The 26,327-nt window shown below is 44.4% G+C and overlaps 3 protein-coding genes across 6 annotated transcripts in view; 2 read left to right on the top strand and 1 right to left on the bottom strand.

Annotated features, from left to right (window-relative positions):
* map3k12 (mitogen-activated protein kinase kinase kinase 12) overlaps nucleotides 1-8,307 on the top strand; it is an 11,614-nt gene extending 3,307 nt beyond the window's left edge. The window contains exons 3-14 of one of the 2 annotated variants that reach the window (XM_035645613.2): nucleotides 1,125-1,308; nucleotides 1,423-1,614; nucleotides 1,835-1,993; nucleotides 2,490-2,648; nucleotides 2,805-2,913; nucleotides 3,048-3,157; nucleotides 3,366-3,482; nucleotides 3,593-3,727; nucleotides 3,943-4,654; nucleotides 4,749-4,816; nucleotides 4,926-5,226; nucleotides 6,006-8,307. In XM_035645613.2, coding sequence (XP_035501506.2) covers nucleotides 1,125-1,308; nucleotides 1,423-1,614; nucleotides 1,835-1,993; nucleotides 2,490-2,648; nucleotides 2,805-2,913; nucleotides 3,048-3,157; nucleotides 3,366-3,482; nucleotides 3,593-3,727; nucleotides 3,943-4,654; nucleotides 4,749-4,816; nucleotides 4,926-5,226; nucleotides 6,006-6,152 — 2,393 coding nt within the window. In that variant the 3' untranslated portion in view covers nucleotides 6,153-8,307. Of the gene's footprint in view, nucleotides 1-1,112; nucleotides 1,309-1,422; nucleotides 1,615-1,834; nucleotides 1,994-2,489; nucleotides 2,649-2,804; nucleotides 2,914-3,047; nucleotides 3,158-3,365; nucleotides 3,483-3,592; nucleotides 3,728-3,942; nucleotides 4,655-4,748; nucleotides 4,817-4,925; nucleotides 5,227-6,005 lie in introns of both variants that reach the window. The other variant, XM_035645612.2, reaches the window with a different exon arrangement.
* A 797-nt stretch (nucleotides 8,308-9,104) lies between these two features.
* On the bottom strand, nucleotides 9,105-15,224 carry LOC118317148 (poly(rC)-binding protein 2). Of its 3 annotated transcripts, none has more exons than XM_035645614.2 (13): nucleotides 15,063-15,224; nucleotides 14,212-14,342; nucleotides 14,048-14,071; nucleotides 13,917-13,949; nucleotides 13,239-13,355; nucleotides 13,009-13,140; nucleotides 12,762-12,890; nucleotides 12,588-12,662; nucleotides 12,257-12,316; nucleotides 11,860-11,932; nucleotides 11,713-11,768; nucleotides 11,449-11,618; nucleotides 9,105-10,333 (listed from the first exon to the last, which is right to left on the bottom strand). In XM_035645614.2, the coding sequence occupies exons 2-13, from the start codon at nucleotides 14,278-14,280 to the stop codon at nucleotides 10,297-10,299; spliced, it is 975 nt and encodes a 324-aa protein (XP_035501507.1). In that variant the 5' UTR covers nucleotides 14,281-14,342; nucleotides 15,063-15,224; the 3' UTR covers nucleotides 9,105-10,296. The 3 variants fall into 3 exon arrangements, with proteins under 3 accessions (XP_035501507.1, XP_035501508.1, XP_047187109.1); XM_035645615.2 differs by having other exon boundaries at nucleotides 12,275-12,316; XM_047331153.1 differs by lacking the exon at nucleotides 9,105-10,333 and having other exon boundaries at nucleotides 11,445-11,618.
* An 8,955-nt stretch (nucleotides 15,225-24,179) lies between these two features.
* dlgap4a (discs, large (Drosophila) homolog-associated protein 4a) overlaps nucleotides 24,180-26,327 on the top strand; it is a 61,379-nt gene continuing 59,231 nt past the window's right edge. Inside the window, exon 1 of the mRNA XM_047331161.1 lies at nucleotides 24,180-24,677. The gene's annotated coding sequence lies outside the window, so the exon portion shown is untranslated. The remainder of the gene's footprint in view (nucleotides 24,678-26,327) is intronic.

Raw genomic sequence — 26,327 nt, 5'->3', positions numbered from 1 at the left:
ATAACTATAGAACTCCATTAGTGTCACTGACCTCCACCGTGTTGTGGTCGGCCCACCTCACCCACCTCACAGTGAAGCACGTCGTGCGAACCTCGCTCCGCCGTAGCTCTCGCCCTCCAGAGATCTCGACACTTCAGCGGACCTCATGAAGAATTGATCGGCCATTCTCTTTTTATTCTGCCCGGCCCCTCGTCTCTCTCTCTCTCTCTCTCTCTCTTTCTCTCCGTAGTGACCAGGTCTCTCGCTCTCGTTGTCCCTGTGACAGCTGACAGACAGATCAGACCACAAGTGGATTTTTTTGTCACACATCGTTACATTTAAGAATAATGCAACGATGTGTCCTCGATTGGATGTCGATACATATCATTTGATTGAACGTGGCAGGTGCTTCGTGTTATTATGTAAGTGGGTCATTCCTGGCTATTGGTGACTTTTCTGTCCCCAGGATATAACTCTCAATATTTTCCTCAAAGTAAATAAAATGTATTTATATACATTATATATATGCTTTACGTATGGATTGTGGTATTCAGTATAACATTTACTCAAAATAATTCATTTAACAGTTTTTTTTAATAACTTCTTTTTGTTGCACATACACTTGTTCTTTTAACGATGTCCCCAGAGCAATATTTCTGTTTCAATGAGACACATTTGCGATATAATTATATATAAATAGAAAAACTCCATTATTATATTACAGAACAAGTTAAATATCAGGAAGTGACATCAGTCTTTCAGAGGAGCAAAGTGAGATGAGGACCAACTTTCTGTCTACGTTTCTTGATGTCAATCGGTTTGTCCTCCTCTTAAATGTCCAACCCGTTCACGCAAGTGAACCACATTTAAAAAAAACACATAAATGTTTAGAATATATATACTACAATAGTGTTTATTTGTTTTAGCTATAACTAATATACATTTGCTTCACACAGGAATGGCTCATTCGGTTTAAAAAAATTCGATCTACATATTCAAATGTCATTTCAAAAAGTCCCTGTACTCCAAAAAAATTCTATCTACATATTCAAATGTCATTTCAAAAAGTCCCTGTAACTCCTTTACAATTTCACACTTACTCATGTGCCCTCTGCTCTGTTTTCGACCTGTTGGCCTGCGCGCAGAGTCCTGGGAGGTTCCCTTCGAGGAGATCTCGGACCTGCAGTGGGTGGGCAGCGGCGCGCAGGGCGCCGTCTTCCTCGGCAAGTTCCACGGAGACGACGTGGCCGTGAAGAAAGTGCGGGACATCAAGGAGACCGAGATCAAACACCTGCGCAAACTCAAGCACCCCAACATCATCACTTTCAAGTGAGGGGAAAAAATACATATGATACCTGGCAGGGGTCAGGTCACGTATCAATACAATAAATCCTACTGTTATATATCGTGTGTTTCCTCTTTCTGACCGCCTGGCCTCTTTAGGGGCGTGTGCACTCAGGCGCCCTGCTACTGTATCCTGATGGAATACTGTGCCCAAGGCCAACTGTACGAGGTGCTGAGGGCAGGGCGCAAAATCACCCCCTCCCTCCTGGTCGACTGGGCCATGGGCATCGCGGGCGGCATGAACTACCTGCACCTCCACAAAATCATCCACCGAGACCTCAAGTCCCCCAAGTGAGTCGACACTCTCTTAGCCTGCAGCAGCTAATCGATGAATCGATTAGTAATCGACTTCTAAATTAATCGCCAACTATTTTGATAAATTAATTGGTTCAAGTAGGTTTTTTTTGGGGGGGGGGGGGGGGGGGGGGGGGGGGCCTCAGAACACACGATGCATTGGAAGAATAAATGTTCAGTATAGTTTTTCTTGTAATCTAACCCTTTTCTTTTGCAGCATGCTGATCACACACGACGACCTGGTGAAGATCTCCGACTTCGGCACCTCGAAGGAGCTCAGCGACAAGAGCACCAAGATGTCGTTCGCCGGCACCGTGGCCTGGATGGCGCCGGAGGTGATTCGGAACGAGCCCGTGTCGGAAAAGGTGGACATTTGGTACGTGTCATGAATGTTCACGTTCATTCTTTTTTTTTTCATCCTTCACTGGAATAACAGATAATGCTTCAGGATTGTAAATCAAAGCTACAGTGAAGAAGAACTTATTCACAGAAATTGAATATATTGTCCATAACTATGTGTTCATATATGTATAATCACCATGTTTTTTCATCAAACTCTGAATGAGTTAATAGAGTAACATGAGGTGGACCCGACCTCCGTGTGAGTCTCCATGTTTCTACGTCATGTTGAATTCGGTTGTTGAACTAAACGATTCCAGAATACGTCGCGTTCGCGTTGAATATTCAGACGCTGTCGGAAACCGGAAATGGAATCAGCGGTGCGCCGCCCTAAAGTGTCCCCTGTCGGTCGCTCGGTTGGTTGCGGTTTGCAACTTTACCACCGGGCGCCGCCAGAAAAGTACAAGAATTACACACTGGGACTTTGACTGACCTTTTCTCGACCTCAATGAGACTTGCTGGCATCGTTCCAGGTCCTTCGGCGTGGTGCTGTGGGAGATGCTGACCGGAGAGATCCCGTACAAGGACGTGGACTCGTCGGCCATCATCTGGGGCGTGGGGAACAACAGCCTGCAGCTGCCCATACCCGAGAGCTGCCCCGACGGCTTCAAGATCCTCCTCCGGCAGTGCTGGTGAGCAAAGCGATTCTGGAAATCAGACGCCGGTGAAATGAAGAAAGACAGAGCGCAGCTTAACTGTGGTTTAAGGACTTTATTGATTTTTTTGAATTTTTTTAACAGTGCATTCGTGAATGTACACAGCTTTCTTTCCCCATCTTGGATTCGCAGGAACTGTAAGCCCAGGAACCGTCCGTCTTTCCGTCAGATCCTCCTTCACCTGGACATCGCGTCAGCCGATGTGCTGTCCACTCCGCAGGAGACCTACTTCAAGTCCCAGGTGGGGTTACTCCTCCGGTTCTGAGGATTCTCCAGATAAACACAAAGCCCCTCAAAATCACACTGAATATGAAAAAAAACGTGCACAGACACCCAGCCGGTTACAGCTGGTGAACAGAGCTCTGCTCTCCTCAGGCTGAATGGCGGGAGGAGGTGAAACAGCACTTTGAGAAGATCAAATCCGAGGGAACTTGTATCCACCGACTCGACGAGGAGCTGATCAACCGACGCAGGGAGGAGCTCAGGTACGTGTTTCCCCCGTGTACCTGGATCCTGGTCATTTTTAACTGTGTTGAGTTTAAGTCCACGAGGCCACTTACCCTCTCCGTCCCGTTCCCCGATGTCCCTCCTCTGTGTGGACAAGCGGCCCCGGGTTGAGTCTATCGTAGCGGATTTCGGATTCTCTCATGCGGACGCACAAGACATCGGCAGCCTCTCTGTTTCCTCTCACAGGCACGCCTTGGACATTCGCGAGCATTACGAGAGGAAGCTGGAGAGGGCCAACAACCTGTACATGGAGCTCAGCGCCGTCATGCTGCAGCTGGAGCTCAAGGAGAAAGAGTTGCAGAGGTGCAAAATGAACCGCTTGAACACAGGGCACATATATATATATATATATATTTTTTTGATGTGAAATGAATAAGCAACATTGGCTTCACGCTGTCTTCTTTCTGGTCCAGGAGGGAGCAGTCGTTGGATAAGAAGTATCCCGGCCTGTTCAAGCACCACAGCTCCAGACAGGGCAGCTCCTCCAACTCCATGGACAAACTCATCAAGAAGAGGAACGTCCCGCAGAAACTGCCCCCGGGAAAGAGGTGGCGTCATCTCAGCTCAGTTATTTGATTAAAGTTTCATGCTGAAATGAATGAATATTCATTCCGCCTTGTGAATTTTTAGCTGTTGACTAACCCCCCCCCCCCCCCCCCCCCCCCCCCCCCCCCCCCCCCCCCCCCCCCCCCCCCCCCCCCCCCCCCCCCCCCCCCCCCCCCCCCCCCCCGCGCCTCCGCCTCCTCCCCTCCTACTCTTTCAGGCCAGACATCCTCAAGTCTGAGGTCATCATTCCCAAATTGGACTCCTCTGTAATGCAAGTCACCATCCCGGCCTGCCCCAGCAGGAGCTCCACTTCTCCCAGCCGCTCTCGGAGGGTGAAGACCCGCCATCGTAAGCCCGGTAAGGGCAGCAGCGGTGACCTGGCGGGACTCAAGGCGAACCAGTCGTCCCCGAACAGGGACGCGACGGCCCAGGCCAACAGCTCGACCACGGGCGCCTCCAAGCAGCTGCTGGAGCCGCCCGCCGCCCAGCAGCAGCCGCCGCGGCAGCTCTCCTCCTCCAGCCCCGACCTCATCTGCACCACGCTGCAGGCGGAGGCCCAGGGAAAGGGGGAGGCGTTGGCGGGTGGGCTGGAGCGAGGGGGCAGCCTCAGCGCCTCGGCGGGTTTAGGGGGCTCGGAGGTGGGCGCGGCCGGCATGGACGACCTCACGGAAACTCCTCCGCGCAGCGACACCCCCAGCGAGGACGCGGCGTCGTTCCCGTTCTCCAGCAGCCCGGACTCGCCGTGCGGGAGGGGGGCGGCGGCGGGGGGACGCGGGTCCCTGGGATCCCCGCGCCTGCCCCACGACGGCGAGGACAAGGAGGAGGGAGCCGGCGCTGTGAGGTTGCCCCGGGGGGCGTCGGGGGGAATCGGGGGTCAGCACCTCACACCGTCAGCCATCCTGTACAGGGCGGCTATCACACGCAAACAGGTACAGAGCTGGAGGTGTGTGATGTGTTATCTCCTGCGGAAATAACGTGATGCTTTTTTGTCACTCGTGCATTCTTTCTGTTTTCCTGCTACAGAGGCGTGGAGTCTCGTCGGAGGAGGAGGAGGGCGAGGTTGACAGTGAGGTTGAGTTACCACGGAGACGGTGAGTAGCTCCATGTCCTTCATCAGTATTCTGAAAACCGGAGTCATTCTCCCATATGTGTTATTTTAAAAACGTCGTCGTCGTCGCCGTCTCCGTGTGATCGCTCCAGGCGACCGACCAGCATCACCAAGTGCCAGTCGGTGTCGACGTTCAGCTCGGAGAACCTGTCGGTGTCGGACGGCGAGGAGGGCCACACCACCGACCACTCCCACAGCGGCACGCCCGACGTGGTCAGCACCAACACCGACGACCGGCTGGACGACCGCAGCGACGACCTCCTCTCGCAGGGCTCGGAGATCCCGGCGGACAACACGGACCCGGCGCAGGCCTCTCCCGACGGCCTGTCGGCGAGGGACGGAGCGCCGGGCCACGCCAAGGCGCCGCTGGAGGCCGGGCAGAGTCCCGGCGAGGTGAGGCCACTCCGCGGAGGGCTGCATGTGTCAGTCTCACGCTGATGTGACAGCAGCAGGGAAACTGTGGTGGGACGGAACTAAGTAGATTTGTATTCAAGAGCCGTATTCATGAGCAGCTTTATACTTCTATACGCCACGGCACTGCACTTCAGAGGGAAGTATTGTTCATACGCCACCACATATATACATAAAAGCTGTGGTCACTAGTTATGTTTCAGACTAAGTTCTTTGCGAGATTAAAAAACAGATCTTTTCCTAAACCACTAATCATCACATGAGCCCTCAGCTTCATCTGGTAATAGATTGATAGATAGATAGATAGATAGATAGATAGATAGATAGATAGATAGATAGATAAATAGATTACTTTTATGAAATAATTTATTGTACTTTTACTAAAGTGAAATTTCTGTAGCAAAATTGGTATTTCCTAGTTTGGAAACAATAAAGTTAATCCATCCATCCATCCATCCATCCATCCATCCATCCATCTATCTACCTATCTATCTATCTATCTATCTGTCTTTCCATCCATCCATCCATCCATCTGTATATTAATCTTTTTTATGTTATTCACAGGGGCTATTTCTCCACACAGTCACATTTATAAAATCGTTTACTGTACTTTTCCTTCAAATGCAAAACTTTATCACAGCATTAAGACTTTTACCTGAGTAAAGCATGTGGACGGTCCGTCCGTCACACTTCCCCGTTGGTTTCAGTCGATCATGTGGTGTGACCTTGTTGCCCCCTCCTCCCGTCTCGTCCCCGTGCAGAGTCGGGCCCTGTGCGACGACTCGGACTGCGACAGCGCCGAGCTGGACCAGTCGGGCAGCGGCGAGCCCAGCCGACCCCCCAGCGCCGGAGCGTGTGTGCCGCCGTCTCAGTCCTACCAGGGGTCTCCGCACCCGGGACCTCCGTAGATCACCGGACCCTCCAGCAACCGCCACGTGGCGTCTACACACCAATCTGTCGCCAGTGCAGCACCACCACCGTCGCCACGAGGGATTTCACTCCTGCTCCTGCACATCCACCGGTGTCCGGCAAACCTCCGTCACGCGACACAGGGCATTCGTCATAATCATCAAGATATCTTGGCAGCTTTTGACATCTGATAAATGTCATTTTTAGGTTCAGTAGGGTCGTTAAATTTGTATTTATTTTCTCTATAGGCCGATCAGTTACCACGGTAACCTTAGCCACTGCTCCAGTTCAGCAAAAACTCTTCTCACAGACGCTGCGCACGACAACACACTCGTAGTCCTTTAAACACTCTAACCCTCACCACACACACACACACACACACACACACACTAATGCATCGAATACTAACGAATAATAATGTAAATATCCGTGTTCCATATCCACGATGAGAAATATCTAACTTTATTTTATTTGTAAGATACAAATGTAAGACTTAAAAAAACGATATGCAGCCCACGTGTGAACAAACAAACAAACGCATGAACTATACGTGTTTATGATTTATTAGTCTGAATGTGTCCCGTTTTATATTTTGTGAAAGTTTACACTTTTTTAATTCCTGAGAAGTATTACTTGAGTTCTTTTTGGTTTTTTGGTTAATAAATGTCAGCACTTAAGAAGAAAAGAAAGAAAAAATGAAAAAAAATAAGAAGAAAAAAAGTTCAAATGGAATGACAGTCTGACCCAGGCACATGGATCATGACGCATCATAATAATAATTATAAGGATCAGAATAAGTGAAAATATTTTTTCAAATCCTCCTATTTACTGAGTTTCACACGTTAAACGCACGTGTGAGGTTTTTATTGAGCCTGAATAGTTGACGATGGGATGGAGAACCAGCTTGAACTGGTTCAGTCTGATGAACAGTCCTGCAGAAATCCCTCGTTCATGTTTTTATCATTTTTATTGAAAGTGAGACATTTTAGAGGATGTCGTTTTTCATGCAGGTCGAACTGTAGAGGTTTTATTTAGCCTCACATCAATGGTTAAAAAAATAATATATAGAAACACGTGTCGGTAAAAAACTGTTTCAGCTAAAAACTGAAGGTTTAGAACCTTCGTGAATTTTGGGGATTCGTTGCAGGACTCGCGTTCGTCTTTAGCAGCTTGTACCTAATAAAACGACTACTTGAGAGGGAACCGTTGTCAAACCGCTGGTTTGGATTGTTACAGGTTGTCTTTTTATATTTGAAAGGCAGTGAACGTGTTTGTAGAAACACTTTAAAGGTGACATATTCCGCTTCATATTCAGGTTCATACTTTTAATCTGGGTGACCAATTGAAAAGGATTACATGCTCTAATGTTCAGAAAAGGCATCAGTGTTCTCATACTGTCCATTCCTGCAGCTCCTCTTTTCAACCTCTGTGTGAATCGCCTGCATTACTTTTTAGCCCCGCCCCCAACTCCCGATAACCCCCCAGTCTGCTCTGATTGGCCAGCTGGACCCAGTCTGTTGTGATTGTTAAAACGCGTTCAGAAACGTGTAGGAAATGCCACGCCCCCTTTACCAGAGAAGTGGAGATTCTCATATTGCAGGCGGGGTTACAAACTGTGAAAACACAGTGGGAGAGAGTTCTGAACCAGTTGTGATTTTTGCATAATATGTCACCTTTAACTAAATGGATCGGTTCTCCTCTGGTTCTAAATGGAACTGAACCCCTCTTTTCTTTCTTCATTGTCTGAGATTCATTTTCAGACTTTGGTCCCAACTTTTCTTCTTTTTTTTTTCATATGGTGCTTTAGTTTCTCCCTTAGACTTTTAACATTGGTGTGTAAGACAAAGGAGGAGTTTTCTCTCTTTAGTAAACAAACCAAATCCGAGTCGTCACGACGCCGACAGGCTTCATAAAAACCTCTGACTTGTCCCTTCAACCCTTTAACGTGACTGCAAGAGAAGCCGGATGAAGGCGTAGAGAGCACTTCTCTGTGGTGACTGTAGTGGAAACAATTAAGTATCCTTTGGGTTTTAAATAGAAATGTTTTTTTGTTTTTATACAGCATTGCGCACATTGTATCTGTAACATAGGGAGTTATATCAAAAAAGAAAAAATATTATGAGCAACAATAAATAATGCATTGGTTAAAAAAAATTAAGTGTGTTTATTTTTGGTTTAAAAGAGACGAGTCGCTGCAAAGCTACGGTTTGTGCCGTTTTTGCGTCACATGAGGAATAAATTATATTATTTATTATTTCATACCTGCCCATCATTTAAAAAATAAAATAAAAAAAGATTCCCCCCATGTTTTTGGATTAATAAATAAATACCACACATGGTTTTATTACCATCTCTCTTATTGAATCACAGAATAATTCTTCATAGCTCCTGTCAGTCGTCGCACAGGGCCCGACTCTGCCCGGGGACGAGACGGGAGGAGGGGGAACAAGGTCACACCACATGATCGACTGAAACCAACGGGGAAGTGTGACGGACGGACCGTCCACATGCTTTACTCAGGTAAAAGTCTTAATACTGTGATAAAGTTTTGCATTTGAAGGAAAAGTACAGTAAACGATTTTATAAATGTGACTGTGGTGAAATAGCCCGTGACTAACATAAAAAAGATTAATATACACATGGATGGATGGACAGATAGATAAGACAGATAGCTCAGTTTGACCACTTTTCTCGCATCATGCTTTAACGTCAAACTTCACGTTTATGAATTTATATAATACGATTTGTTTTAAAGTGTAACACATGGAACCTTTTAGCCGCTTTGATGCTGGAGAAAACCTGGCAACCCCACAGGCTTTCTTATTAATGGCTTGTAGTTGATTCATAAACCCATTTATATATTATTATTAAATCTGTTGATTAAAAAGCCTTTTTTTCTTTATTAAGTTGTTACCGTTATATTTTGTAACGAAGGAACGACCCGACAACCGTTTAAGCATTTCACATGTTTTTTTTAAATTTTTAATTTCTGCATTTCATTTCAACAATGCCATTGCACCCAGATCTACAATAGTTTTGAAAACGTGCACAAAAAACGTGAGTTTCTTCATCCTGCAAAGAATAATTAAAAAATAAAAATCTGACCCAGGCAAAAAAAAAAAAAAAAAAATATAGCAGGAAACTAGTGTTAATTCTATAATTCTCCTTCTAGTTGAATCATAATTTAATACCTCAGCATAATATACTTATAAAGACCCATATGTCTCGTAGTTTTGCCCCCTTGCAGCATTCCCCCAGCCCTGCAGTTAAAAAAAATATTTTCTCTATTTAAAACAAACATTTCAACGTTATTATTATTATTATCATCTTCATCATTACTATGGTCTGTAGTAATTTCAGAGAAAAGAAAAAATATTTTCCTCTCGTTCAGGCCCCGCACCCCCCCCCCTGCGGCCCCGCCCACCCTCATCAGAATCCAATATACAATAATGCTCAAAAAAAGTTCTGATCGAGAATTTTTTTTAAACAAAAGATGTAAAAACACGGGAATGACACAAAACAATTAACTCTGCAAAAAAATTATCAGAGAGCGAGACTTGAACCGACACGTCACCGGGATGAAAACCTTCACTTTTAAAAACCCACGTCCCGCACCGTGGCCCAACCGCCTTGAACGGGACGCTGGATTCTACTCTCACGAGGAGCTGAAGTGTGTATTAAATAAAAAATAAATAGATATTTTAAAAAGGGAGGGGAAAGAACAGTCCATCTAGAAGGTTGTCTTTTTTTTCTTCATTTTTTTTTAACATTTTCTAAGAAAAATCTGACATAAAAAAAAAACATTATTTATGCTTTTTCAGATTTTTCCAAAACCTTTTTTTATACCTATATCAAGAAAATCATACAGATATACAACGACGACAACAAAAAAAAAGAGGAAAAAATAAGTTTTTAAAAACTTTATGCAAAAAAAAGGGAATTTCTTTCTTTAAAAACAATAAATAAATAAAATACCAATATCATGATGATGGTGTAATTACAACTGAGCGGGCGTCTAAAGGAAGCAGAGGAGGAAACAGTGAGTTTATAGGACTTGGTTTTTGCATCAAGTTCAATAAAGGGACCTCTCGGTAAAAAGTAGGGGGAGGGGTCAACGTTAGGTGCTGATGATGATCCTCCGTGTCAGTTGGCGGCGAGGCCGGTGGCTTCAGAAGACAGCCTGAGGGGCACGGACAAAAAAAATGTCAACTTTCATATTCATTCAAAAATAATACTACAGCAAGTGTTTGGATAAAAGAGACAGACACGTCGCTCTCGGCGCTTATGTTGACCGATTTGAAATCTTTTGTTGGACAGAATAAACTACATTGTTGTGTTGACATTTTACGTTAAATAAATGATATTCAAATTCTATATATTAGTTTTCTTTTTTTAGTTTATGGTTAAACAAAAATATCAAGCTGCAATTACATTTCTTCTTTGTTGTAAAGGTTCGATAACGACATCTTAGGAATCATTGACAGATTAATATATATATATATATATATATATATATATTTCATATCAGAAATCTTGTACTCCCTAACATCGACCCAATGAAATCCATATCTGTCGGGCTCTAGTTAGACACGATACTTGATGTTAACTTGAGACGATCACTTTGACAGTAATTAAAAAAAAAAGAAAAAATGTTGTTAGTTAACATGTTGCGCGACTTCCCCGGAGAAGGTGCAAAACAAATATTCTGTTAACCTTGTACCTTTAAATTTTACGGAGCTTTTTAGACTGAGGCCAACAAGGAAGACAAATTATGAAAATCAATAAAAACTAAAATAGATTTAAATGGTTAGAAAACCCTTTTTACTCATGTTTATCAGAATCGACCTACTGATCCAAGAGAGAATTCACGTGTCTTTTCTCTCACCTTAAATCTCCTCAAGTTCTAATTGTCTGACAAAGAAAGAGATCGTCAACCTTTTTTATTTCGAGGAAATGGAACTTCATGTCTCTTCTCTATTTTTATTAACAATAATCAACAAAGTTTGTGACTCGCTGGCTGAACAGACACAAGATCAGATTAGAACTAGTCTGATTAATCCTCCAAAAACAAAGAAACCAGAAAAGTGTTTCTACGACAGGTGCACAGACATAAAAACGTAGGAAGGGTCGCGTAAAAGAATCTAATCGTGGTGAATGTTGAACCCTGAAAATGTTGAAGCTGACAAACTTTCCATCGAGACGGAGCAAAACGAAACCCAGAACACGGCGCCGCCCAATTCGAGAGTCGACCTGTTTTTAATCAACCGCAGCTCCAGACTCGTTCTCGGTTCTTACCGAGCATTGATCAGATACTCAGCCAGGCTGATGCTGGCGTGGGAGCCGGTGATGGTGACCTGTCTGTCGGTGGAGCCCTCCACTGGGTTGGCGATTTTGATCTGGGCGCCCGACATCTGACGGATCTCGTTGATCTTCGCGCCCTGGCGGCCGATGATGCAACCGATGAGCTGAAATGTGAGATCATCGTCGTCATTGTCGTCATCATCAGTCTCTGCTGCTGCCGTCAGAGGCAATAAGGAAAAGGAGATAAATGCCACTTACGTCATTTGGAATGGTCAGCTCATGAGAGCCGGTTTGTGCAGAGGCATCCATCCCGGCTGGAGGAACGCAAAGAAGAAAAAAAAACCTGTGAGACTATTGACACCAAGTGGATTGTTACAGATCTTACGTCAGTCGGCGTCAACGTACCCTGGAAGCTCTGGTTGCCGTGTGCGATGGGGAACGGGCTCTGCTGCATGGCGAGCTGGTGAAGTTTGGTGAGCTGTGAAGACGACGCGAGGAGGGACAAAAAAACACGAACAGACGAGTAAAGGACGCTGTCAAGTCACGTCAAAGCTGAAAATTTTTGTAATTATTTCCCTCTTGTCAGTGGATATAGTGATGATGATGATGATGGGAGGAAAAGTGGAATGAAACATGGGAGGGTGAATCAAAGTTAGGAGAAAAAATGGTGGATGGTGAAATTATATTAATGAAAGCGTCTGTGAGGCGGCGGTGGGTTGAATAAAAAGGGTCAGAGGGGTGAAATGAGAAGGTGGACATGGTTCCCCAGGACCGAAGATTACAAATATATTGGATCACTTACAGAGGGCCCTTCACTTACATCAGGCTGTGGAATGGCGTGCTGCCCTTGGACAGCGTAAGCCTGCAAAGGAGGAGAGAACAGCGCTTAGGAAGAGGACGTGGCGGGTCACACACATACACACACACTATGAACAGCCAATAACCATCAGATAGCTGTCCTGAACAAAGCCAGACGCGCTACAGACGACGGCCTTGCGTGTAATTTAATTTCTTCTGACCAGAGCTGCTTCGGAAAAAAAACAGCGGAAACACGCTGTAAGGGCCAAATACTAACATGGAACAAATGTAGTCGGACACAAACAAATGAAAAAAAGAGGCTGTCGTTGTTTTACCTGACCACCAGCAAAGATGACGGGGGAGCCTGAGGGTTTGGGTCTGTACGGGATGGTCACTCCCTTCGGAGGCGACTGAGAAAAAGAAAAATAGAAACATCCCCCCATCACTCCGTTAAATATTGTAGCAGCAAGAATAACAAATCATCAAAAGAGAATTGACGGGGTCCCCACCTCGAGCATGACGACGCAGATCTGCTTGACACACTCGATGATGGACTGTGGGGTCCCTGCGACGGTGATGGCGCGCTCCGTGGAGTTGGGCAACATGTCGCCTGCTACTTGTACCTGAGCTCCTGCCGACTGCGGAAACACAAAAGATAAAAACATCAGAGATAAGAAACTAGTTATATATATATATATATATATATATATATATATATTTTTTTTTTTTTAAAGACAGAAATAAGACAAGACTAACCTCCCGGATTTCCTTGATCTTGCAGCCGCCCTTGCCGATGAGCGAGCCACACTGGCTGGCGGGCACGACGAGGCGCATGGTGACGGGCGGTTTGCTGGTGGCTGTGCTGTTGGTCATGGAGGTGCTGATGTCCTGCAGTGAGGAGAAGAGGAAGAAGCCACAACAACCGTTCAAAACACGTGACAAAATCAGAAAAGTGTCAAAAGTCTGTTTCAGTGAGCAACTCTCACCTCCTCCAGTTTCTCAATGATCATGGAGAAAGCCTTGAAGATGGAGGTGGTGGGTCCTGCCAGGGTTATGATCCTCTCCGGACAGTTCCCCTCTGAGATGTTGATGCGAGCGCCGCTCTGCGCCAGACAGACAAAGCAGGAAGTGACAATCAGTGGCCATGTGTGAGAGTGATTCAGTGGGTGGATTGGGATTGTCCTTCCTATCTACTATTCCGACTCCACCTTCACTAAACTACATAATTATGCAACGGTGGATGTTGTTGATGCGTCTGTCGTGGATTACAGAGATGGATTACAAAAAACCTCAGCGGCTCCATCAGCACGTTTCAGTGTTTTACCACCGTGTGACATCATATGTAACAGTAATTTACATGATGACGTCTCTTCTGGGTCATATTCATACTCTTCTTCATCAGGTTTAATCATTTACGCCCATGCATGGGGCATCACGTTAAATATCACTGCCGAAATGAATTTTGGGACGTCTATATTCTTAATCATTTAGAGAATCTGAACAGCTCTTATCATGGTACTGAGGAAATACTCCCGGGTCACTTCAAGATTTAGGAAACTTCCTCAGCCAATTTGACAATTCGGCCGCATCCCAAGTTTCACTGGAATTATGCAAATTTTCCATCTTCTCACATGTGGAAAAATAAGTTTTAAAAAGGAACTGACCTCCTCTCTCATCTTCTTAACCGACTCTCCTTTCTGTGAAGAAAAAAACAACACAATATTTAAAAAAAACAACACAATAAGAGATAATAGGTTGTAGATAATATTTTTTCTGTCAGCGAACACAAACTCACCTTGCCAATGATGCTTCCAACCTCCTGCAGAAACAGGAACACAACGTTCACGTTAAATCAATAAAATGATTGATCGGGACAGACGACGGCGTCCACGACTCTGATTGCGGAAGGAATGAATGAATGAATGAATGACGGACACATTGCACAGCGGACGCACTCACCTTCCCGTGCATGAGTAGCCTGATGGTGAGGGTGACGTTGAGTCCACCTTCGACCAGGCTCGAGTCCATGTCTACTGCAGGATCCAGGGTGAAAGAGGGGGTGGGCGGGTCTTTGGTCGCTGGTTCAAAGTCTGCAACGGATCAGACAATCACAGAGACAAACGTGAGTGAAGTGAGTGGGAACTCTGAGGGACACACACAGACACACACACACACAGTAGTTTCAGTCCCAGTAATTCACATCACACTGTCCCCGGCTCCAACTCGTTCATCGCCAGCACAATGACCCACTGTCTCCCGGCGGCGTCTATATCCTGGAGTCTGGTTTATTCTTTTCAGGGCCTTCGCGTTAAAGCTCACCAGAAACTTTTCTACCTTTTTTTTTCATTTTTTGAAACTGAAATTGTTCCGACTTCACGTCCGGTGTGTTCCGACAGTTAGCAGCTGAAGCTACGTGACGTAGGAGGCGTTGCTACTCGCAAACCGGATGCTTGGGGGGGAAGAAAAAAGAGAGCAACACAACAGTCCACTCCGGGTCGAGATTTAAATGCTAAAGTTAGCTGCTAGCACCGGAACCGTTTCTCCGATAACGTGTCCGCTTGTGGTATTCAGCCATTTGTAAAATTGAACTTTCAAAAAAACATCTACTAGCAGATAAACGTCGACCGGCTATCGAGCTGAGAAACACTACGGTGATTTTCCATTCAGTTCGCTAGCATTAGCATCGCGCACTCCAGTGAATAGTCGGGTCCCGCGGCCTACGGGAGCGCGCCGGAGTTGTTCCCGTCCTTCATCTCCCCCCGACGGGAGGAGAAGCGTGTAAAAGGCGGCTCCGCGCCGGAGAGTCTTACCCGAAAACTGTTCCCTGGATGGGCGTTCAGGGGGTGGGTAGGGTGGCGAGGGTGGAAGGGGAGAGGTTCGGGAGGGAGTTGTAAAAGGATCCGGGGAAGAGGGACGCGGCACCGCTGCTCGATCGGACTCCACTTCTTCTTCTGCTCGGCACAAAAGACAGCGCGCGTTCAACTTTGACCTCCGCGCGGCCCCGCCCACTCTGCACGGAGAGCCCCGCCCCCACAGGGAAAATGACATATAGGCCTCGTTATGATTTAATAAAACCTACTTTTATTTATTTAACACTATTTTGGGGTACCACGATTGTGGACATAGATTTATGTATTTGGAGCAAGGCTGAATTATCAATCGTGTAAAGTTGTTTTTTTAATCAAATGTATCTATTTTTCTTTGTGATGTGATTTACACACTGAAAACCTCGAGTAAGATAATAACTCTCCCATCACAGGTGAGAAAAACAACAACAATTATTTTCACTATCAATGGGTCTTTTTTTATGATTTATATTTTATAAAAATTTTCACAATTTTAACATAATACAAATAAGTATGAATAAAAATAACTCTAAACAGAGGACAGAAAATACATTTCAAAATGAATGAAGACAGATTTTTAAAGGAAATGCAGACAATTTAATAATAAAAAAAATAGAAAATACAACAAATAACCCTAACCCTAACCCCCCAAAAAATAATAATAAGAAAAAAATATTTCTAAGTTTTTATTTCTCATTTTCTAATTAAAGATGTAGAAAAATAGGCCAACTTCAATGTTTTAAACCCATTTTTATTTTATTTAATAATGTTTTTGTAAAACTATTCTATTGTATTTTTATACAAAAGTAGAATAAGATAATAACATTCAGGAAGAGGCCTTTCGGCATTGTGAGAACTTTAAAATGTTAATAATGATATTTATTCAGGGATGTGCTGTTAGAATTATTGAGAAAGAAAAAAACATAATTTTTTCTAAATAAGTTTTTCAAAAAGTCCTCTTTTCGTATGAAATAAAAACAAGACAAGACACGCTGCTTGCGAATTTTATTCAAATAGCTAATACAACAAATAAAAGTGTTGTAGATAAAAATTATGGGAAACCTTAATTCAATATCTCTTATGGCAGAGTTATCAGACTCAGAGTGAGGCGATCAGTTGCCACAATTCTTCTTAGTTAATAAATCGAAAAGTTAGTCAGATCTTAGATATATCGAGTTAGTGTCACATGTACTCTATGATTACAGATTTATTAAAATCAAGCAAAATCAGTAAATGCAACTCAGAAAATATTTATGGCGACTGATCGCCTTACTCACTTTAGTGCTGTTAACTTTCAAAGACTGACATGCCAACAGTCAACTTTTTTTCATTCGACATTTGAATATAGAAACTTTTTGCTTCTTTTTTTCAGCCATTTAATCCAAAAAATCATCTGAAAGACAGATTATTATTTTTTTAAAGACACTTTGTTCTATCTGTTGATTGTTTGAGCTGTAGAGTGATAAAACACCATCTTTAAAATGCCCAGACTCCACCCTACACCTGCAGACCACACCCCTTAGACTAGAAACCCCGCCCCTTCCAGCCTTTGAACCCTCTTTTTCCCTCCAAAAATTTTAGCAGAACAAAGGGATCAACGGACGTTGTGTCCAATGGACTTTTTCCACATTTGAAATGTTTATTTGGTAAGTTATGGCATATATTGTTTGAATGTTAACATTGTTTTGCGTTTGATTCATGCAAGATTCCAGAGTTTAAACTTGAGAATAGAAAGGAAATGTGCAATGCCATATAGTGGCAACTTACTTGAGTATTATTATTTGCTTGAAAATATTTGCATTTGGAATAATTTCCTTTTTATCATTCCTTTTATATAAAAAAAATCATCCAACAATCACCTGTTACCATCTCAACCTGAATGAACCAATACCACCACCAACAATATAGTTTTTTTCAACCAAACATGTTCATAACTATATACTGTATAGAATCTCGACGCTGCTGCATTTCACTGTGAATCCAACAGATGGCGCAACAACACAGTTTGTAGTCTGTACTCTCTGCAGCATCACCCAAATAATAATCCAGTTGACCTGAAGTCCTGTTGACTGAAGTGTCCTGACCTGAGTTAAAAATAAAATGAAATAAACATTTTACTGTACAACCGGCTGTCAGCATAACCCAGTTAAAGATATAAAAACGAAAGGTTACAGTGACAGTCGTCACTCCCAGGACTATTTTGTTGAACATGTCAGCGCAAGCTAAATATAAATCCTCACAGAGCAGGCAGGAGGCAGCGACTGTACACGCAGGTATTTGGTTTTTAGATACTGAGCACGACAGGATGTTATAGTGTGAGCAGAGGGTTATAAATGAGAACTAACAATTCTCATTATTTATGAAATATTACACTGGTAAATCAGCCAGTAAAGCTGCTGTTGCTCCGCCTCTAATGACAAAGAGGAGACAGCTGCTCAGGAATTACATCACCTCGTTGACGTGGATGATTTATCATCCTAAATCATCTGGAGCCATTAAGCTCTTGATCTTAAACATAATTTTAAAATATCAGTTTGCAGTTTGCACCTTCAGGCTTATATATACAGTATACACACACATATATATATATATATATATATATATATATATATATATATATATATATATATATATATATATATATATGCATATGGTTATGTGTATATATGTATCTATTCATATGCTTATATGTTTATGTGTGTATATATACCTGTGATGTTGTTTGAAAATCCGCCACAAGGATTTTCAAACAACATCACAGGTATATATTTTTTGCTGATGCAGTTTCAAACGTTCCCAAAACGAAGACCTCCAGGACTTCACCTCTTGACCTGAAAATAATGAGCTCCGTCTCCCTCGTTTTTTTTGTTTTCTTTCTTTAAATAATACGTAAAAACAAATATGATTAATGACTCTCCGCCCCGTGATGGATCGCCTCGTTTTCCTTTGCAGACTTGTTTGTTTTTTTGTCACATGATTGATGGGACAAACGAGGACCTCTGTTGCCCGCTACACGCCGTTTATTTTTGAATTAGACCGAATCTAATCAAAGCTCTGGGTTGTACAGTTAAATCCTCTGAACTGTGATGTTGTTGCTATTATTATTGTATCAGAGTGCGACAATATAAAAAAAAAAAAAGCAGAACAGATGGATAAAACGGAGCAGTCGAGCCCTGTAACCATGTGTTCATGGTCTGGTTGACGAGAGGATTCTGCCTGAACTCACTCAGCACATGTTCATTAATCCGGTTCGCGTCAGAGCTCCCGCAAATACACAATTAGTCAATGGCCGCAACCCGCTCGCTATTGTCTCCTCTCCCCCCCCCCGAACCGTTAATCTTTCATAAATCCAATTTCTCCATCACAACTGATGGCGATTTACAGGCGGGCATGACTCATGAATCACGTCCGCCTCAGCTTAGTGGATTCAAAAAAATCACCGCGTTCCGTAGACGGCAGACATGGAGCTCCCCGTTTGTCTCAGCACTTCCTCTGTTTTGTTTTGTTTTTAGGAAAAAATATACTCTCTTCTTTTCTTTGGGAGTCATCGTGTGCAGAGCTGTGACCCAACCAGAGAGCGCCACGCTCTGGTGACGAGGCAAAACATTGACTGTGAAGTGACAAACCGCTGCGCGTGACGTGTCATATCAACAGCACCGATGAGCAAATGGGAAGAAGGGAAAAAAAACCCCAGGTTTGATTTGGTTAAAGAATGTGCATGACGCTTTGATGAGAACACTGATCATCGCCGAGGGCCGGATTGTTTTTTCCGAGGAGCGGAGTTTGCAACATCACACGCTCTTTTCGGCCTTTTATGTCTCTGTCGAGCGGTACAGTAGCTTAAACATAATCATCTGCTGACTTTGATCTCTGCATTTTTGTGCTCTTCTACACTGCCGCCTCCCCCCCATCCCACAAACCCCCTCCGCAGGAACTCAATGCATCCTCTCCTTGTTCCGTTTTCCTCCTTCAGTGCTTTTATCTGACACTGTCTCTCTCTCTCTCTCTCCTGTCCTTCTTCTCTACACCGCTGAGTGGCCATTGATTACTGTACACGGATTGTGTGATGAAATGACACCCGCCCACCTGACATCCTGTCGTCGAACGCCGCCCCCTTGTCCTCCCGCTGCCTTTCGTCGCTGACTGAAACTGGAACGGGGTCATATTCCCGTGCTGTGATCTGGCTTCCTACCTGGAGTCGCCCCTTTCTGTTTCCAGCTATAGATTGTGGCGTGTGCTGTAATATGGCTGCGAGCTTTTACCATCAGCGATAGCACTTTATTGTTTTATTTATGCGGCTCATGCGATGCCAGTGCAATTGCATTGTGGTGGCAAACGGAGCCTATGTGGGGCCCTTTAATTTGGGCCCCCCCAACCGCCACTGCTGTTGTCAGTGCTTGACCGTTCACGCACCTTCTGTACATCTAACACACCCGTTATCAATTAAATTAGTTGTAGCTGTGTTGCTCACATTATATCAACGTCAGCCTTTATGCTTGTATGGTTTTTAATCTTAAAAGTAGCCACAACTCAGAAATTGTGGTCAGAACTGCAAGAACTGAGTGGAATCTAGCCGTCGTTCTATTTTCTTAGCTAACGTTAGCTGAAGATACCTTGACTGAACCGTTGTTTGACGACTCGCTAGCCAGTGAATGTTTATGGTAAAACATTGAAATGAGTCATACATATCCTTAATTGGGACATTGTCTTTATATCTTTAACTTTTGCCTTTTCCTACAACTGACTGACTGACTATGGTTGTATCGTGCCTATGGTTACATGGGGGGCCCCCCTGGTGGCCAAGGGGGCCCCTAAGCAGCCGCTTGTGCCTTAGGCCGGCCCTGGTGGGAACCATAACAATTGTTCACGTTGATAAAAAGGGAACCAAAATCCAATTTACTCTCATCAGCTGTAAAGTAAATGGTCTGGATTACAGTGATGTGACACCTGATGACACCCTCCTAAAGCCAGAGAGAGGGAGGTCCAATGAGTCGAGGTCCAAGGTCTTGAACTGAGATGGAAAACAAAAGGAAGCGGCCTCCAAAAGAGCATCTTTTTCATTTGATATCACGGTGCAACTCTTACAATCAGGAGCGTTGTCTTCCTCATTGTGATCTGCGACATTCAAACCCACGAGCTTGGAGGCAGAGGAGAGAGAGATTCGTGTTCCAAAGGGCCACGGGCGAGTTGTACGGATCTGTTAGCTCGCTAAAAATGGGAGACACAGTGGGACTGAGTTCTCTCTGCAGGGGTGTGAACAGAGCCAAAGTGTTTGTTTCTCGTGGCGACTGCAACATCACTGCTTACACATCCACGGCCCCGGTCGGATGGACCTGCAGGGTCACAGCGAGAGGCGGCGCCTGCCCTCGTGAAAAACACAAACAACCCAACCTGTCCGGGCAGGGAACCAGAGAGGACGGATTGGAGAGCGGCTCCGACCCCGGGCTCTTATTTTAGGAACGCTCGTCCGCAAATAGGCCGCTGCCACACGCGGAGACAAATAATTGGCGTGATGTCTCCGGGGCACAAAAGCACGAGGAGCCGTCTTGAGTTTTAATGACGAGCCGCCACAGGACGAAGCCGGTTACGCGAGCGACCGGGCGAATTCTCTGGACTCCCTGGTGTTAGGGAAAAATTCACGCTGCTGTTGCAACAAAGATTATACAGAGAGTATCACAGGGTACGTTTAATGATACATCACCGGAATGGTGAGTCAAACCATCTGTGTTGACATAATGACACAGATCGAATCCTCAAAGATAATCTCATCTCGACAAATATTTGACGGATTACCTCTGGATTTTGTTGCAGACATTCTCGGTGCCTGGAAGATGACGCCTGTACTGACTCTGGCGAGCCCCTCTCGTTTCATCTAGTGCCATCAGTCCACTGACTTTTTCTTCTTCTTTTCTAGTTAAAAACGTTTGAACAAATATTTCCCTACAGGGACAATAAAGTATATTGTATCATATTGTATTGTACTGGATGGTATACCTCATCATATAGTCACGTATCGTATTGGATGGTATATTGTATCATATCGTATTGGATAGTATATTGTATCGGATAGTGTATCGTAGTGGATAGTATATCGTACTGATCATATCGTATTGGATAGTATATTGTACTGATCATATCGTATTGGATAGTATATTGCACCGTATTGGGTAGTGTATCTTATCGTATAGGATAGTATATCGATCATATCGTAACGTATCGTATTGGGTAGTGTATCGCATCGCATTGCTTGACATTACATGTTGTGTACACATCTTTGGTGGCCAGACTGAGGCTGCGTCGTGATGATGATGACTCCTGATACTAGCTGTGGCCGACAGAACAGTGTGACAGTGTCTGGATTTGGACCAACCGGCGTGTATACATGTATATTGAGTTTCACGGGGAGGAATCTCAGGTTCCTCAGAGCTGACGGGTCTGATGAATGCTCACTTGGCAGCTGACGGTTGAACAGCTTTCTCCCTCCTCCAGAACACTCTGTATATATCATACACTACTCACTGGCCTGAGCTCACACACACACACACACACACACACACACACACACACACACACACACACACACACACACACACACACACACACACACACACACACAGAGAGACAAAGCAAAAGTATCCCACTATTTTCACTCTCACCGCCAACAGCGCGTCACGATTCTGTTTAGCTTAGACTGAAAAGAACTCGGTTCTTGTCACATGCACTTAATCTCAGAGAAGAATGGAAGTGCACACACAGTAAAACACGACGACACCAGCGAGAGGACTATGAATGAAAACAGGGTTTTTTTCTCCATCTGGAAAACGTAAAATGCAACCACAACGGAAGCAGCCAAATATGTATTTAGACACGGATGTTTTTTGAATTTTTTTATTACCTGTCTGGATCCATCTTGACTTTTACAGGCTGAGTTCATTAAACCCGGTCTGCTTGTCGCAGACGCAGAAAATAACGAACCACATCAAAGTATTCAACTAAAACTCTGGATCTTCTTTACTGTTTCCTGCTGGTCTGAAACTCAGAAGATAAGTAGCTTGAAATGCGTTGGAGAGGAGAACAAGAGCAGACAAAGAGCACAGAGCTTTGAATATATATATATATACTGTATGTTTGAGCTCCTGCAATATGGAACCTAATACTTCAGACTTAGTGACTCAAGTTCAGATTACCGAGAAGTATGTACTGTATAGATAGTGCGAATATATATTTAGGTGTACATATATACAGTAATATGTTAAATAATGTGCGATATGTGTAATGTATACACTATAAAACAATAGTATGAGGTAATAGAAATGGAGGATTATACTCTAATATAGCTGTTATATTGTATCATCGTATAGTGTTTACAGTAATATAATAATGCTACAGATCTTACTACTACTTAAACTGCTATTCCCTTATATTGACACTGGTAATATGTGATATAGCCAAATGTGTTGTTTTGTCCAACCAGCTGTTTCAAATACAAACGTATTAATTTTACTATTATTTTAAATAATAAAGAGAACAGCAGTCCAACATTTGAGCGGGTTAAAAAATACAATAATTTGTCATTTTTGTCTGGGTGAAAGAATAATGAACATAATGATTTAATGAAACTGACTGATTCCTATGACTGTAGACTCATTTTTTTTTTCTCCATTGATTTATCAATTAATCAACCGCTCATTGCCGGCGGAGGCTGATGGGTCAGTGTGGTTATGATGGGGTGCCTATTTATGTATGTGTAAGTGTGAGTGATCATCACATGCATACGTGAGTGTGTATCGATTGTTCGGTACAAACATGCAGGCGAACGATCCGCTGAGTAATCGAGGCTAAATCCAACACGAGCTCAGTCTGTCGCTCCTCCGAGATCCGGATCAGAGGATCAGAGTCATTAGTGTGTGTGTGTGTGTGTGTGTGTGTGTGTGTGTGTGTGTGTGTGTGTGTGTGTGTGTGTGTGTGTGTGTGTGTGTGTGTGTGTGTGTGTGACAACAATTCACGACCAGCACCTCAGCTCACCTCACCTTCATAGTTAAAATTGAAAGAAATAAAAAAAAAAAGCCTGCTCCACAGATGGTAAATAATGGACCAACGGGGAGCAACTACTGTATGGCTGAGATACAGGCACTGTGTGTAATAACCATACATCCTTTAATATGATAACTGCTTCTTGCATCATGCCTCAACAGAGAATTAAGATAAGACCAGAGATGCACTTTCAGAGTACAGAGGAGGCGCCAGGCAAAAGGTAGAATAACACAATACAGCAAAGTACACAGTAAAAAAAAGAGATATTTTTTAGAAAAGAATTATGAAAAGCACTTCATTATATACAAAGCGTGCAAGTCTGGCCTTGTGAAGAAAGCGTGCAGTGGTTTGGATTGAATAAAAAGTATGACTGATGAGTACGGTGTATGATTGTGCAGTAAATTAAATTAATTATTTAATATAAATGTACATATTGCACATGAATAAGAAACACATTGTGCAGGAGTGGTGGATACAGAGGATGATAACGAATCATGAATACAGTGTTTTTTTGTTTAATCAATTTAGTAATAATTAAGTGTTCCTGTGCTTGAGGGGTTTAAAGCAGGGTGTCATAGTCACACTCAATATGTCACATGAGGCTGTGGCCTGATGAGTTGAATTATTAAAAATAATATCAATTGGCAACTTTTTTTGATAATCGGTTCATCGTCTCATGGTTCAAGCCAAAGTGAAGTATCCTCGGGTTGTGGGACTGTCTTGAAAATATATATTTCATTGGATGAATCTAGAAAAGGATGGTGGAGCCAACAGTGTTGTGTATGATGATGACATAAGACGACGATGCGTTTAATTTTTAATTTTTTTTTGAATGTGTCTCAAATAATTGCAACTCCTTGTGAATGAGCCCTCCCATCCCCTCCCATCACCTCCCATCCCCTCCCATCGCCTCCTCGGCTCCGTGACAACACACCGTCGCGCTGCTCACGCACGCGGAGCTCCTCTGTTGCGCATCATGATTCATCAACCACCGTTTGCTCGCGCGACCGCGGTTTCTCTCCGGCTCCCATCACTTGGTTCCCAGCGGCCGACTGTCTCGGTCGTGGGCCCCTCCTCGGATGCCTCCTCCTCTCCCACCACCCGCACCACCCATCTCTCTCTCATCCCGCGTCTCGACGGACCAAACGCAGCCGCCGCCGCTGCATCATCATCATCACCAGCAGCATCAGCAGCATCATCATCAGCAGCAGCATCAGCATCAGCATCATCACCATCACCAACGACAACCGGCAGCCTCCGGTCCAAACTGCGTTTTCTTTGGATGGATCCACCGGTGAGCCGGTGAGCTGCCGCCGGAGGACGCGCAAAAGACGAGCGCGGCCACGTTGCGCCATAAAGGATAAAAAAAAACAACAACAAAAAAAAAACAAGGGCAATTTATTTTTAATTTTTTCTGGCAATGTGAGAGGATCGTCGGCCACAGTGATATTGCCCCGCCGACGACATGTAAGAAGCTGGATAACTATTCCCCGTGTGAGCGACACCTCCCGTCCGCAGCTGCTCAGCATTACGCGAGGGGACAAGGTGAGACGCGTTCACGGGATTCACAAACACACACATATATATAATACATATAATATATTATATATATATCATATATATTGCGGGCGTTGCGGGTTTCGGTCGGTGTGCATCGTTGCATCCACGGTTCCCATCCTCTCCTGAGGGTTGTCTCGTTTTGAATTGCTCTGCTCTGGGTTATGTCATGTTATGTCATGTCATGTCAGCAGCCTGGTGTGTCTGTATGCGTATATGTGTGTGTGTGTGTGCGTGTGTTTTCAAGAGGATTGAATTTGGACTGGTCCGTCTCGGGATGGTCTGCTGCACCAGAGCTCTGCTCCGGGTCTGTCAGGACCACGGGTCCATGTGCATGAGGTCGAATCAAAATCCAAAATCCGGAGACTTGTTGTCCATCATCTTGTTCCTCGGCATCTCTGAACTGCAGCGCCACGACACGTGAACGTGTGCGAAGTGACCAGAGGTTCACCTGCCTTGGTTCCCATGCTATCTGGAGGCGAGAGTTCTGAACGGGGAAAACATTGATTATAGGAGAAGCTCTGTGCCGGTTGTTGAATCAATCGGCATCACATTTCCATTTACTTGTTGGTTGAATGGTTTTGAGATTTTTTTCCTCCCCACCCTGATGTGAATGACTATGAAATCTGCCAGACGACAGCAGAATCTCTGACTGGACTCTCTCCGTTTGAAGTTTAGTGAAATGTTTGTACAGTAGTACGGTGAGTGAGTCACCGGCCGGGTCCCCGAGTGGACGCACGAGGCGGCACGCCTTCTACCTCGGACTTGATGGAAGCGTTGATCGACGTCGTCGAGCCAGTTTGCGTCGAGGCCTTTACGTTTCGGTTGTTGTTGTTGTTGTTGTTGTTGTTGTTGTTGTTGTCGTCACCTACAGTCACAGATCTGTGGACGGCCCGCTGGAGGATGTGTCAGCGTGGCCGCGTGCTGCCAGCACGCACACAGGTTTTAACCATCCCGACGTACAGTATAGCATCTCTTCTCTGTTTTATGAACCTGTACATGCTTTTTAACACACACACACACACACACACACACACACACACACACACACACACACACACACACACACACACACACACACACACACATACACATACACATACACACACACACACACACACACGAGAAGCTCTGTCGGTGCCGGATGGTGTAGGCTCCCACTTTAAGGTGTCAATGTCATATCTGCTGCCTGCGAGCCGACAGCCACGATTATACTCCAGCGGATAGTTTGAAACCCAGCGGGCTCTCATCCAGGGTGGTGGGTGGGTGGCGTTTCAAAAAAAAAAACAGAAAACGAGCTGAGTCAGGCTACCGCAGGGAGCCATCAGACGAGATACTGTACAGTATCACACACACACACACACACACACACACACACACACACACACACACACACACACACACACACAGTGTCACGTCAGCGTGACGTCGGAGAACATTAGAGTCTTTTCACACTAGGACCCTGTGGGATCCTGCGACGACTACACACCAGTGGTTACGCAGACGGTCCTATTGGATAGGACGAGCCGAGGTTGACGTCATGCAAATTCGTCGGCGTGAACGTCCTGTCCTTGTCCCGAAAAGGCTGCAGTTGTTTGTCTCCCGGAGACTCTTTCCTGTGGAGGAAAGTAACTGTTC

This window comes from Scophthalmus maximus, chromosome 3, assembly GCF_022379125.1.
Source record: "Scophthalmus maximus strain ysfricsl-2021 chromosome 3, ASM2237912v1, whole genome shotgun sequence".
NCBI lineage: Eukaryota > Metazoa > Chordata > Actinopteri > Pleuronectiformes > Scophthalmidae > Scophthalmus > Scophthalmus maximus.
This window is presented reverse-complemented; position numbering and strand designations above follow the sequence as displayed.